Source organism: Oncorhynchus mykiss, chromosome 17 (genome assembly GCF_013265735.2).
Source record: "Oncorhynchus mykiss isolate Arlee chromosome 17, USDA_OmykA_1.1, whole genome shotgun sequence".
Classification (NCBI taxonomy): Eukaryota; Metazoa; Chordata; class Actinopteri; order Salmoniformes; family Salmonidae; genus Oncorhynchus; species Oncorhynchus mykiss.
Genome location: NC_048581.1, coordinates 2,027,729 through 2,041,388, shown reverse-complemented (window position 1 = coordinate 2,041,388; position 13,660 = coordinate 2,027,729). Strand labels below are relative to the sequence as shown.

Below are 13,660 nucleotides of genomic sequence, written 5' to 3'. Positions count from 1 at the left end.
TTTCACTGTCGGTTAGGGGCTCGTGAGTCAGCATTTCACTGTCGGTTAGGGGCTCGTGAGTCAGCATTTCACTGTCGGTTAGGGGCTCGTGAGTCAGCATTTCACTGTCGGTTAGGGGCTCGTGAGTCAGCATTTCACTGTCGGTTAGGGGCTCGTTAGTCAGCATTTCACTGTCGGTTAGGGGCTCGTGAGTCAGCATTTCACTGTCGGTTAGGGGCTCGTGAGTCAGCATTTCACTGTCGGTTAGGGGCTCGTGAGTCAGCATTTCACTGTCGGTTAGGGGCTCGTGAGTCAGCATTTCACTGTAAGGTCTGTTGTATTCGACGCATGTGACAAATACAATTTTATTTGTTTTGATTTGGAATTAAAATGCATTCAAATATTAATTTTTTCTCCATTGATCTACACATCTTCCTACCCCACAACTTCCAAGTGAATTTTTTAAAATTATTATTATTTATTTTTTGAAAATCAATAAAAAAAACTTTTAAGTTGAAATAGCTTGGTCGGATAAGTGTCCACCTTGTAATAGCGAAAAGCTAAAAAGCACAAAAAGCTTATTTCTCTCAAATTGTGTGCACAAATTTGTTTATATCCCTATTAGTGAGCATTTCTCCTTTGCCAAGATAATCCATCCACCTGACAGGTGTGGCATTTCAAGAAGCTGATTATTTAACAGTGTGATCATTACACAGGTGCACCTTGTGCTGGGGACAATAAAAGGCCACTTTAAAATCTGCCGTTTTGTCACAAACCACAGCGTGAAAATGGCACACTGACTGCAGGAATGCCGACCAGAGTTGTTGACAGAATTTAATGTTCATTTCTCTACCATAAGCCGCCTCCAACGTTGTTTTACAGCATTCGGCAGTACGTCCAACCGGCCTCACAACTGCAGACCACGTGTAACCACACCAGCCCAGGTACTCCACATTCGGCTTCTTCACCTGTGGGATTGTCTGAGGGTGGCGGGTGCTGAGGAGTATTTTTGTCTGTAACCTGCCTAAATGATTACCGCCCCGTAGCACTCACGTCGGCAGCCATGAAGTGCTTTGAAAGGCTGGTCATCACATCAACAGCATCCTCCTGGATACCCTAGACCCACTCCAATTTGCATACCGCCCCAGCAGATCCACAGATGATGCAATCTCAATCGCACTCCACACAGCCCTTTCCCACCAGGACAAAAGGAACACCTATGTAAGAATGCTGTTCATTGACTACAGCTCAGCGTTCAACAACATAGTGCCCATAGCATCACTAAGCTAAGGACCCTGGGGCTAAACACCTCCCTCTGCAACTGTATCTTGGACTTCCTGACAGTCCGCCCCCAGATGGTAAGAGAAGGCAACAATACGTCTGCCACGCTGATCCTCAACACTGGGGCCTCTCAGGGGTGTGTACTTAGTCCCCTCCTGTACTCCCTGTGCACGCACAACTGAGTTGCCAAATACGACTCTAACACCATCATTAAGTTTTCTGATGACAACAGTGGTAGGCCTGATCACTGACAATTATGGACAACAACCTCTCCCTCAATGTGAGCAAGACAAAGGAGCTATTGTGGATTACAGGAAAAGGTGGGCCAAACAGGCCTGCATTAACATCGACGGGGCTGTAGTAGAGCGGGTCAAGAGTTTCAAGCTCCTTGGTGTCCACATCACCAACAAACTATCATGGTCCAAACACACCAAGACAGTCGTGAAGAGGACACGACAACACCTTTTCCCCCTCAGGAGACTGAAATGATTTGGCATGGCTCCCCAGATCCTCAAAATGTTCTACAGCTGCACCATCGAGAGCATCCTGTGTGGTTGCATCACCGCCTGGTATGGCAACTGCTCAGCATCTGGCCATAAGCCGATACGTAGCCTAGTGGTTAGAGTGTTGGGCCAGTATCCGAAAGCTTGTTAGATCGAATCCCTGAGCTGACAAGGTAAAAATCTGCCATTCTGCCCCTGAACAAGGCAGTTAACCCACTGTTCTCCGGTAGCCCATCAATGTAAATAAGAATTTGTTCTTAACTGACTTGCCTCGTTAAATAAAAAATAAAATACAGGCGTACGGCCCAGTACATCACTGAGGCCGAGCTTCCTGTCACCCCATGGCAAGTGGTACCGGAGCGCCAAGTCCAGGACCAAAAGGCTCCTTAACAGCTTCTACCCATAAGACTGCTGAACAATTACTCAAATGGCCACCGGACTATTTACATTGACCCCCTCTGTTTGTTTTGTACGCTGCTGCTACTCGCTGTTGATTATCTATGCATACTCACTTCACCCCTACCTACATGTACAAATTACCTCGACTAACCTCGACTAACCTAGCCTCGTTAGTGTTATTTTACTGTGTTACTTTAAAAAAATAATAATAATAATTTTTAGTTTATTTGGTAAATGTTTTCTTAAATCTTCTTGAACTGCTCTGTTGGTTAAGAGCTTGTAAGTAAAGCATTTCACGGTCATGTCTACACTTGTTGTAATTGGCGCAAAAAAGTTTGAAAAAATATAATAAAATCAAGTTTGATTTGATGTGTTCAGTATATATTCAGTATATATTCAGTATGTACATATTCATATCCAGGGCTTAGAGGAATGTATTGGCTGTAACAAAAGAGAAAACATATTTGCTTATTTGGAATTATTTGTTATGTCATTCAGACATTGTTTGTCAGAATAAATAGTGTGATGAATATTTATTCTAAACTGTGTTACCCACTCCAGTCAACAGATGGCGATGTGAGTATTCTAGGTGGCGCTTCTTTCGTGACGTCTAATCCTGTGTGACGGCACCGGATGTTTCATCAACAACAACTACACGGCTACTGATTCAACCACCTCGGGAGCTTACTAGCCAACATAAAACTGAAACATTGAATCCCTGAATAATTGTATAACTACACGAATCCCAGTGTTTTAAACACAGCGCTGTTAATGTATGTACTAGTTGATAAAATACTTAATTCGCTTGCTAAATTTGCTACGGAGCCTAGCACCAGGGTAGTCGATAATGCTAGCTAGCTAACATCCCCGACCATGAACTCACAAAGTTATTCCTCCCCTGCTGAAGAAGAGGTCTGCTGGATGGAGAAAGAAGCTCTTAGGCTGAACGTTGTCGTAAAAGAGGAAGATGATGCTATTACAGTGAAAGGAGAGGAAGAAACATTCAGAATGAAAAAATATAAAATGGAGGCTATCACGTTGAAAGAAGAAGAGGATGTTAAAGTGAAAGAAGAGAAAATACCGTTTGTTGTGAAAAAGGAAGAGGGGATCGAGGCTGTCACATTGAAAGAAGAGGAGACTGAATATCTGATTAACACAAGTGAGTACTGTCTTAAAAACAGGGACAGAAACTACGCAGTTGTTGAACTAATGTGTGGTTTTAAAGAGGCATTCTGTTGACCTCCATTTTAGTGTCGTTTGTAGAGTTCTCTCGTCAATCAGAGTTCTCTCGTCAATTCCTCTCCGACGGAAGATCCTAGGATGATGAGTGATATGTCTGAAATCATATGACGGTAGAGAGCAAGCTACACCCTCTGTGTTTTTTTACCGTTGGTCAAACTCTTCCCTTTACAGAGCCCAACACGAGGCAATACGCTATTTTCTGGCCCTCCCAGAGCTCTACATTGAAAGAGGACATCAGAAAGATACAGGAAGGATCTAGTGTGGCACCCGTGAGTCCCAGACAGTTTGGTGGTGATGATGACGACGCCATTCACTGCAACGGAGAACGGGACATGAAGGACACCGATTGGTTTCCTAGCAACAGACTGGAGGCGGAGTCGGCTCCAGAGAAGCACAAGCCAGCGCAGAGGGAGGGTGGTGTGAGTATAGGATATAGGCTTATCCTATAAATTAATGAAAACTAACTATGTGCTTTTTGGTTGATATTTTTTTTTAGCCTCTGTAACTTTCTCACTCGTCATTATTCACCGTTAATTCAGGATGATCCGTAATCATTGTGGCATCCACATGAATGTAGAAGTGTTTAGAAACATATTTTATTCTTATTTATATTAAAAGTGACTCCAAAATGATACAATACACTATTTACCATTCATTTATATTTGGCACGAAATTATCTGAAACACTACCAAAACAAAACAGAAAATGCATCCAACAAGTTTGTAGAGTCATATACTTGATGTAATCATTGTGTGCTAGGAATAGGGGACAAAATACGACACTTTTTACTACTTTAACACACATAAAGGTGAATTTGTCCCAATTCTTTTGGTCCCCTTAAAATCAGGGGGACATTGAACAAAAAGTGGTGTACTTTCTAAATGGTTCACCTGATATGGATGAAAAATACCCTCAAGTTAGACATGACAGTCGGCACTTTAACCTCGTAGTCGTTGTATCATTTCAAATCCAAAGTGCTGAAGTACAGAGACAAAACAACAACAACAACAACATGTGTCACTGTCCCATTACTGTTGGAGCTCACTGTATGTAAATGTAGTTGGTAAATAGAGGTTCCTCCCCTTGGACTTTCTCCTCCATTTACAGCAGGAGGTTCAGAGAATGAGAGGATTCAAGGGAAAGACTTTTGAGAATTTTTAAATTCCTTGTCAGGTAGGAGAGTTTTTCCCACCTTAAATTGATTGTCTTTATTTTTTTGTGGTTTTCAGAACACATCTCTCCCACACCCCTCCCCTGTCCCCGAGTCCCCGGGTCGTGCCTCTCCCGGTGGCGCCTTAATGTGGGGTCTGAAGGGGGTGTCTGTGCGGCTGGTGGACTGCAGGAAAACAACGTGGCTGAGTGGAACTGTGAGAGGAGGAGAAGAGGGTGATTCAATGTCATCAAGTAAGAACAACGGTGTGTGATTAGATTGGATTAGACCAGGGGTTCCCAAACTTTTTCACTCTGGCCGGTGCCCCCTTCCAGTAATGGGGAACATCCCGCGCCCCCTCCCTGCACGCACACGCCACGCCTTTCTATGGGCACAAACTGTTCACACCCCTCTTGTTTGGTTGAGAGAATTTTGCAGGTTTCAAGCTATGCATGTTGTCATGGGGTGCAAAGAAAATTAGTTTTAAAGCACAGTTTCTTGCAATTCTATACATTTTGCCATGTCTAATGTGCACTCAAATTATTAGAAAATTACAATAATAATATATGGGGGGGGGGGGGGGGGACAATATAAAAATATGTCAGCTGACCTGGACATTTCTGACACCTTAGAACGCTATTTATAATTCATGTAATGACTGACATGACAAGAGGAACTGATGATGAACTGCCCAATTTCTACATTGCACTTTGTGTATTCTACTATTACCACTTTCAAGAGTACGTTTAAAGCCGGACTGAGTTCCTTTAAAGTCCCGCGACCCCACTGGATTAGACTCCAATCTGCTTCTGTTACAGTTCATTTATTACGAAGGAGAGGGGGGGGGGGGGGGGGGGGGGAATATCACCGCTCGACAGAAATGGGGAACTAACAAATAAGCCCTGAACAACCAGTAGGAAACAGGTGGGCTTTTAGGAGGGGTTCTCAAAGACACTCATGGGAGTGTCAGCTGGAAGTTGAAAAGCAACAAGAATCGGCGTCCTAATAGACACCCACCATAAGTGCCCACTAAATTTGTCCCAGAAAAGGCAAGCCAAACTAAAAACCCACACCAACTTTATAATATGGAGGTAAACACTGGTGGAGCAAACCACAGGGGAGAACACAACTTATAATATGGAGGTGAACACTGGTGGAGCAAACCACAGAGGAGAACGCTGGTGGAGCAAACCACAGAGGAGAACACAACTATAATATGGAGGTAAACACTGGTGGAGCAAACCACAGAGGAGAACACAACTTATAATATGGAGGTAAACACTGGTGGAGCAAACCACAGAGGAGAACACAACTTATAATATGAAGGTAAACACTGGTGGAGCAAACCACAGAGGAGAACACAACTATAATATGGAGGTAAACACTGGTGGAGCAAACCACAGAGGAGAACACAACTATAATATGGAGGTAAACGCTGGTGGAGCAAACCACAGAGGAGAACACAACTTATAATATGGAGATAAACACTGGTGGAGCAAACCACAGGGGAGAACACAACTATATAATATGGAGGTAAACACTGGTGGAGCAAACCACAGAGGAGAACACAACTTATAATATGGAGGTAAACACTGGTGGAGCAAACCACAGAGGAGAACACAACTTATAATATGGAGGTGAACACTGGTGGAGCAAACCACAGAGGAGAACGCTGGTGGAGCAAACCACAGAGGAGAACACAACTATAATATGGAGGTAAACACTGGTGGAGCAAACCACAGAGGAGAACACAACTTATAATATGGAGGTGAACACTGGTGGAGCAAACCACAGAGGAGAACACTGGTGGAGCAAACCACAGAGGAGAACACAACTTATAATATGGAAACCTCGAAAATGAAATCGAGCAAAGCCTTTAACAGGGGGCAACCTAACATCTCATAACAAAAATACAAACACAAGCCTTTAACAGGGGGCAACCTAACATCTCATAACAAAAATACAAACACAAGCCTATAACAGGGGGCAACCTAACATCTCATAGCAGAAATACAAACACAAGCCTATAACAGGGGGCAACCTAACATCTCATAGCAACATTACAAACACAAGCCTGTTAGACATGTTTGCGTTCTAACCCAGCTAATATTTGAAAGGATGTCTGTGTTCCTTGTAGTAATAAGTGGCAAAATGTTTCATGTCTGAATTTCTTTGAATTGATTTGAATTACATCCCACTTCCTTCAATTCAAATTTAATTCAAATTATGCTTATTATGGGGTGTAGCCAATTGAAATTAGAATTTCAATTCATTGGTTGAATTGAATTACTATTCAGAAATTCCAAATTAACCCCAACCCCTCCTGTGAGACCCTCCGTAAACCGTACATGATACAGACAACATCTTGGTGTCATTATACTGTCAGACCTGGGATCTGTAAACCAGACATGATACAGACAACGTCTTGTTGTCGTTATTCTCCTTATAACGGGCCCTAAAATATGGAGTATGTCTAGATTCAGAAATGCAATGAATTTTTCACATTCATTTATTCAACATATTAGTAGGCTCAGAAGTACCCTTTTTTTGATTTAGTTAAATAATAGACATATTGTTTTAAATAATACACTCTTCTTGTATGTTACATTTAATTTCCAGAGAGGCTTTTTGGAGACCTGGCCTACCCTGTATTTCTCACAACATTTAATCCATAGAAGGGTTCTTTGGAGGAAGGATTGGTGACATCTATTTGGCATTTGTATCTTAAAGCATCATTGAGAAATTAATTACTTGAAGTTACAATATTTTTAGATTTTTAGGCCTGCTTTAATTAAGACTCCATAATGTTTCATCTGTAGGTGCTTACAGGCCTCCTTTAAGACTCCATAATGTTTCATCTGTAGGTGCTTACAGGCCTCCTTTAAGACTCCATAATGTTTCATCTGTAGGTGCTTACAGGCCTCCTTTAAGACTCCATAATGTTTCATCATTAGATGCTACAGTCCTCCTTTAAGACTCCATAATGTTTCATCATTAGATGCTACAGTCCTCCTTTAAGGCTCCATAATGTTTCATCTGTAGGTGATACAAAGAGAGAGAGAAAAGCGGGTAATATGAAGCTTTACTAGAATATGTGAGGTGTTATTTATGAACATTGAAAAATAGAAATACACATTGAAAATATAACAGGTTTGATTTAGCACATTAAAATATATATATTGTTGAACATAATATACTATACGGGCAAATCAATGTTATAGAGTGGCATCTCTGCTACTTTTAGAGTTACAGTGCCTTGCGAAAGTATTCGGCCCCCTTGAACTTTGCGACCTTTTGCCACATTTCAGGCTTCAAACATAAAGATATAAAACTGTATTTTTTTGTGAAGAATCAACAACAAGTGGGACACAATCATGAAGTGGAACGACATTTATTGGATATTTCAAACTTTTTTAACAAATCAAAAACTGAAAAATTGGGCGTGCAAAATTATTCAGCCCCCTTAAGTTAATACTTTGTAGCGCCACCTTTTGCTGCGATTACAGCTGTAAGTCGCTTGGGGTATGTATGTCTCTATCAGTTTTGCACATCGAGAGACTGACATTTTTTCCCATTCCTCCTTGCAAAACAGCTCGAGCTCAGTGAGGTTGGATGGAGAGCATTTGTGAACAGCAGTTTTCAGTTCTTTCCACAGATTCTCGATTGGATTCAGGTCTGGACTTTGGCCATTCTAACACCTGGATATGTTTATTTTTGAACCATTCCATTGTAGATTTTGCTTTATGTTTTGGATCATTGTCTTGTTGGAAGACAAATCTCCATCCCAGTCTCAGGTCTTTTGCAGACTCCATCAGGTTTTCTTCCAGAATGTCCTGTATTTGGCTCCATCCATCTTCCCATCAATTTTAACCATCTTCCCTGTCCCTGCTGAAGAAAAGCAAGCCCAAACCATGATGCTGCCACCACCATGTTTGACAGTGGGGATGGTGTGTTCAGCTGTGTTGCTTTTACGCCAAACATAACTTTTTGCATTGTTGCCAAAAAGTTCCATTTTGGTTTCATCTGACCAGAGCACCTTCTTCCACATGTTTGGTGTGTCTCCCAGGTGGCTTGTGGCAAACTTTAAACAACACTTTTTATGGATATCTTTAAGAAATGGCTTTCTTCTTGCCACTCTTCCATAAAGGCCAGATTTGTGCAATATACGACTGATTGTTGTCCTATGGACAGAGTCTCCCACCTCAGCTGTAGATCTCTGCAGTTCATCCAGAGTGATCATGGGCCTCTTGGCTGCATCTCTGATCAGTCTTCTCCTTGTATGAGCTGAAAGTTTAGAGGGACGGCCAGGTCTTGGTAGATTTGCAGTGGTCTGATACTCCTTCCATTTCAATATTATCGCTTGCACAGTGCTCCTTGGGATGTTTAAAGCTTGGGAAATCTTTTTGTATCCAAATCCGGCTTTAAACTTCTTCACAACAGTATCTCGGACCTGCCTGGTGTGTTCCTTGTTCTTCATGGTGCTCTCTGCGCTTTTAACGGACCTCTGAGACTATCACAGTGCAGGTGCATTTATACGGAGACTTGATTACACACAGGTGGATTGTATTTATCATCATTAGTCATTTAGGTCAACATTGGATCATTCAGAGATCCTCACTGAACTTCTGGAGAGAGTTTGCTGCACTGAAAGTAAAGGGGCTGAATAATTTTGCACGCCCAATTTTTCAGTTTTTGATTTGTTAAAACAGTTGGAAATATCCAATAAATGTTGTTCCACTTCATGATTGTGTCCCACTTGTTGTTGATTCTTCACAAAAAAATACAGTTTTATATCTTTATGTTTGATGCCTGAAATGTGGCAAAAGGTCGCAAAGTTCAAGGGGGCCGAATACTTTCGCAAGGCACTGTACGATTCAATTTGTAAAGCTTTACCAACAGAATTAATGTGAAAATGAATTCAAAAAGTTCACCTTCTGCTGGTGATTTGCAAGATGTTTTAATGATACAAGTAAATGGAGGGCTATGATTGGTTACATGGCCTACTGGCCATACCACCATTTTTTGGCCTTTTTATTTGACCTTTATTTAACCAGGCAAGTCAGTTAAGAACAAATTCTTATTTTCAATGACGGCCTAGGAACAGTGGGTTAACTGGTTAACTGGTCTAGGAACAGTGGGTTAACTGGTTAACTGGTCTAGGAACAGTGGGTTAACTGGTTAACTGGTCTAGGAACAGTGGGTTAACTGCCCTGTTCAGGGGCAGAACGACAGATTTGTACCTTGTCAGCTCGAGGGTTTGAACTTTCAACCTTCCAGTTACTAGTCCAACACTCCAACCACTAGGCTACCCTGCCGCCCCAAGTATAAAGTATAATTTGTATAAAAATAAATAAATATATGATTTTTACAAAAATGTTGTATTCTGTCATGTTCAGCTTCATAAAAAAACAAGTTTTCCTATTCATATTTTTTGTCCAGTATAAGAATTGTTAAAAGGATCCTGGCATTTTTTTTCTACTTTCCCAGATGAACACGTGGATACCATTTTTATGTCTCAGCGGGTGATGTGAAGGAAGTTGGAGGTAGTTTCAGGAGCCAATTCTAACCAGGATATGACTTCCAGCATAGTTGCCAGAATCTCACAATATCCCTTTAAAGCCACAGTGTAAGATGTGTTTACCATCAAAGAGTGGGCCACCAACAAAACATTATTATCAATGGATCAAATGCAGCCTATGACATTGATTTAAATACTGTAGTCCTCTTATCTATTATTATAGAGCTCTGCTCAGCCTGTAAACATGACATTCCATGACGGAACATTGGAACTCTACATAATGTTGTTTTTTTTTTATCATATTTTTTTTTACTGTCCCCAGGTTATTGAGGGATCTGATTTAGATTCAACTTCATAGCAAGACAGTTGTATCATCTGGAGGTTTAATTGAGGTCTCTATTTAAATAAACACTCTGGGTTTGTCTTTGGCAGGAGAAAGACCAGACTCAGAGGAACCAGAGACATCAGCAAGACGACACCACTGCTCGCAGTGTGGAAAGAGTTTTACCCGGCTATTACACGTGAAAAGACATGAGAAGACACACACAGGAGAAAAGCCTTTCCACTGCTCTCATTGTGGACAGAGTTTTACCAGGTTATGTAGCCTGAAAAGACATGAAAGGACACACACAGGAGAAAAGCCTTTCCACTGCTCCCAGTGTGGAAAGAGTTTTACCCGTTTATGGCACTTGAACATGCATGAGAGAATGCACACAGGAGAGAAGCCTCACGGCTGCTCCGATTGTGGAAAGACTTTTACCCAATCATGTCACCTGAAAATGCATAAGAGAATGCACACAGGAGAAAAGCCCTTCCCCTGCTCCCATTGTGGAAAGAATTTTGCCTGGATAGGGAACCTGAAAACTCACGAGAGGACACATACAGGAGAGAAGCCTTTCCACTGCTCCTTTTGTGGAAAGAGTTTTACTCAGGTAGGGGGGTTGATCAAACATAAGAGAATACACAAAGGAGAGAAGCCTTTCCACTGCTCCCTGTGTGGAAAGAGTTTTACTCAGTTATGGACTTTAAAAACACATCAGTGGACACACAGAGAAGAAAAGCCTCACACCTGCTCCCAGTGTGGAAAGGGTTTTGTTACATTACGGGGCCTGAAAAAGCATGAGAGAATACATACAGGGGAGGAGAAGCCTTATCAATGCTCTCATTGTGGGAAAGGTTTCGGACGATCAGGGTATCTAAAAGTGCATGAAAGAATGCACACTGAAGAGAAACAATATCAATGCTCCCAGTGTGAAAATACATTCTTCTCACCAGGGGACCTGAAAAAACATGAGAAAACACACTCTGTAGAGAGGCCTTTCCAATGTTCCCAGTGTGGAAAGAGATTTATTAAGTCATCACATCTGAAAGAGCACACAAGAATACACACAGGAGAAAATCCATTCCAATGCTCTCATTGTGGAAAGGGTTTTAACAGGTTAAGGAGACTGCAAACACATGAGATGACACACAGGAAAATAGCTTTTCCACTGCTCCCAGTGTGGAGAGTTTCACCCAGTCAAGATACCTGAAAAAAGCATGCGCTAACACACTATGCAGAGAAGCCTTGAAAGAGAGAAGCTATTCCACTGCTCCCAGTGTGGAAAAATATTTACCTAGTTAGGGAACCTGAAAGACCACGGTCCCCACACTGGGGAGTTGCCTTACATCTGCTCCCAGTGTGGAAAGAGAGATTTCACATAAACACAGGCAGTTTAGCTAGGTAGTTGGCTAGGTAATTAAACTAGCTAGCTGGCTAGGTAGTTAAGCTGGCTAGGTAGTTAAGTTAGCTAGCAGAGAGAACCGTCTATGACTAGGGTGCCTGGAGTCTTTGACAATTTTTGGGCCTTCCTCTGACACCGCCTGCTATAGAGGTCCACCGCCTGGTATAGAGGTCATGACGTGCCCTTGGGAGGAGGGGGGATCATAACCCCCCCCCCCCCCCCCCCCTTGCTCTCTCTCTCTACACAGTTCTATGACGGTCTTAAGTACTCTGTTTCTGGGTCTGTAGAATTGGAATTGGAATATGTGACTGTGGGACACAGGGAGAGACTTGGCCAAACTTCTTCATTCAAAAGGTTGAATGATGAAACCGTATTTCTGTAAATCCGGACGGTTCGAATGGTCGGTGGGAAATCAAGGAATGACCATGTCGAATTTGTTTCATTTGGCGACCTCATGAAAGACAGGAGACCCACATTACTGTATGTTTGTTTGTATACACTTCTCAACTATGGGGTTTGTATCTGAATGTTGTATAAAATAAATGATTAAGCATAAGAATACTTTTGAAAAGATAACAATTTGATTTTAGTGTTCTAAATGAGAATTGTTTTTCATAACTTATGATCAGGCAGTGGCCACGCCCCCCCCCCCCCCCCCCCCCCCCCCCCCCCATTCTGGAGAACATTTCACTATCGAACAACCATTGGTACGCCTGATGTATCCATTATAACAAGCTACAACTACGAAAGACTTTTATCTCTGGTGGACAAACCAGAGACTTTCTGTCGACTGATTCTGCAGACGGACCGGCGATCACAGAGGGTGACAACAAAGCTATACACTCGTAAATATGTAAATTGCAATTTATTTTCGAATGAGCGGCTGTTCATGTGCAAAAGGGTTGGCATTTCCATGAGCGTGGTTATCAACCGTATGTACATGGGTCCACTTTGTTTCCCCCACTCTTTATCGGTCCCCACCTCTTTCCTTTGTCTACCAAGCCGTCATACCGGTTTAGTCCACTAGGGACTTTTCAGTGCATCATGTGAGTAACCAATGTATAACCTGTCCTGTGTGTCTTTTATGTAATTCTGTGTGATTTATTTAGTTAGTTAGTAAATAAATAATTACGCCAATTTGAATATCGCTGATTCATAATTTATGCTAGGGTTCGTGCAGATATATCCAAGGGTTTTGCGAAATTTTTAATATGACTGAGGTAATAATACATAAATAAGTGATTAATCGATAAGATATGAAAATATCTGAAGAGAGTTCCATTCGGGAAATTGTAACTCTTTAAACAACATTTTCCTGTGGTGCCCCTGACTCCCTAGTTCATTTCTATTCCGTGATTAGTTTAATCACATGACATGAAGTTAATTTCTTTACCACATTTTTTGCAGATTTACTTTAGTGCCTTTTACCAAACTTTTTGCTGAATATTTGTATTCTGTACAAGCTTCCTTCTTTTCACTCTGTCATTTAGGTTAGTCTTGTGGAGTAACTTCAAATAGTCTTGTGGAGTAACTCCAATGTTGTTGATCCATCCTCAGTTTTCTCCTTTTTTCACAGCCATTTAAACTCTGTAACTGTTATAAAGTCACCATTGGCTTCATGGTGACATCCCTGAGCAGTTTCCTGCCTCTCTGGCAACTGAATTAGGAAGGACGTCTGTATCTTTGTAGTGACTAGGTGTATGGATACACCACCCAAAGTGTATCAGCTGAAACACAAAGCCAACAAGCAACTTGACAAATCGTAAAGAATTTTATGGAATAATAATGTGCAAATATAAGAGGTATCCAGAAAGACTCACAGCTGTAATCTCTTCCAAAGGTGATTCTAGCATGTATTGAATCA

At 41.7% G+C, this 13,660-nt stretch overlaps 1 protein-coding gene across 2 annotated transcripts; it reads left to right on the top strand.

The window, feature by feature from the left end:
- The first annotated feature begins 2,794 nt into the window (after positions 1–2,794).
- LOC110495385 (gastrula zinc finger protein XlCGF57.1) lies at positions 2,795–12,462 on the top strand. 2 transcript variants are annotated; one of them, XM_036948573.1, is made up of 4 exons: positions 2,795–3,321; positions 3,576–3,823; positions 4,634–4,808; positions 10,505–12,462. In XM_036948573.1, the coding sequence occupies exons 1-4, from the start codon at positions 3,036–3,038 to the stop codon at positions 11,602–11,604; spliced, it is 1,809 nt and encodes a 602-aa protein (XP_036804468.1). In that variant the 5' UTR covers positions 2,795–3,035; the 3' UTR covers positions 11,605–12,462. The 2 variants fall into 2 exon arrangements, with proteins under 2 accessions (XP_036804468.1, XP_036804467.1); XM_036948572.1 differs by having other exon boundaries at positions 4,634–4,820.
- Positions 12,463–13,660: the final 1,198 nt, after the last annotated feature.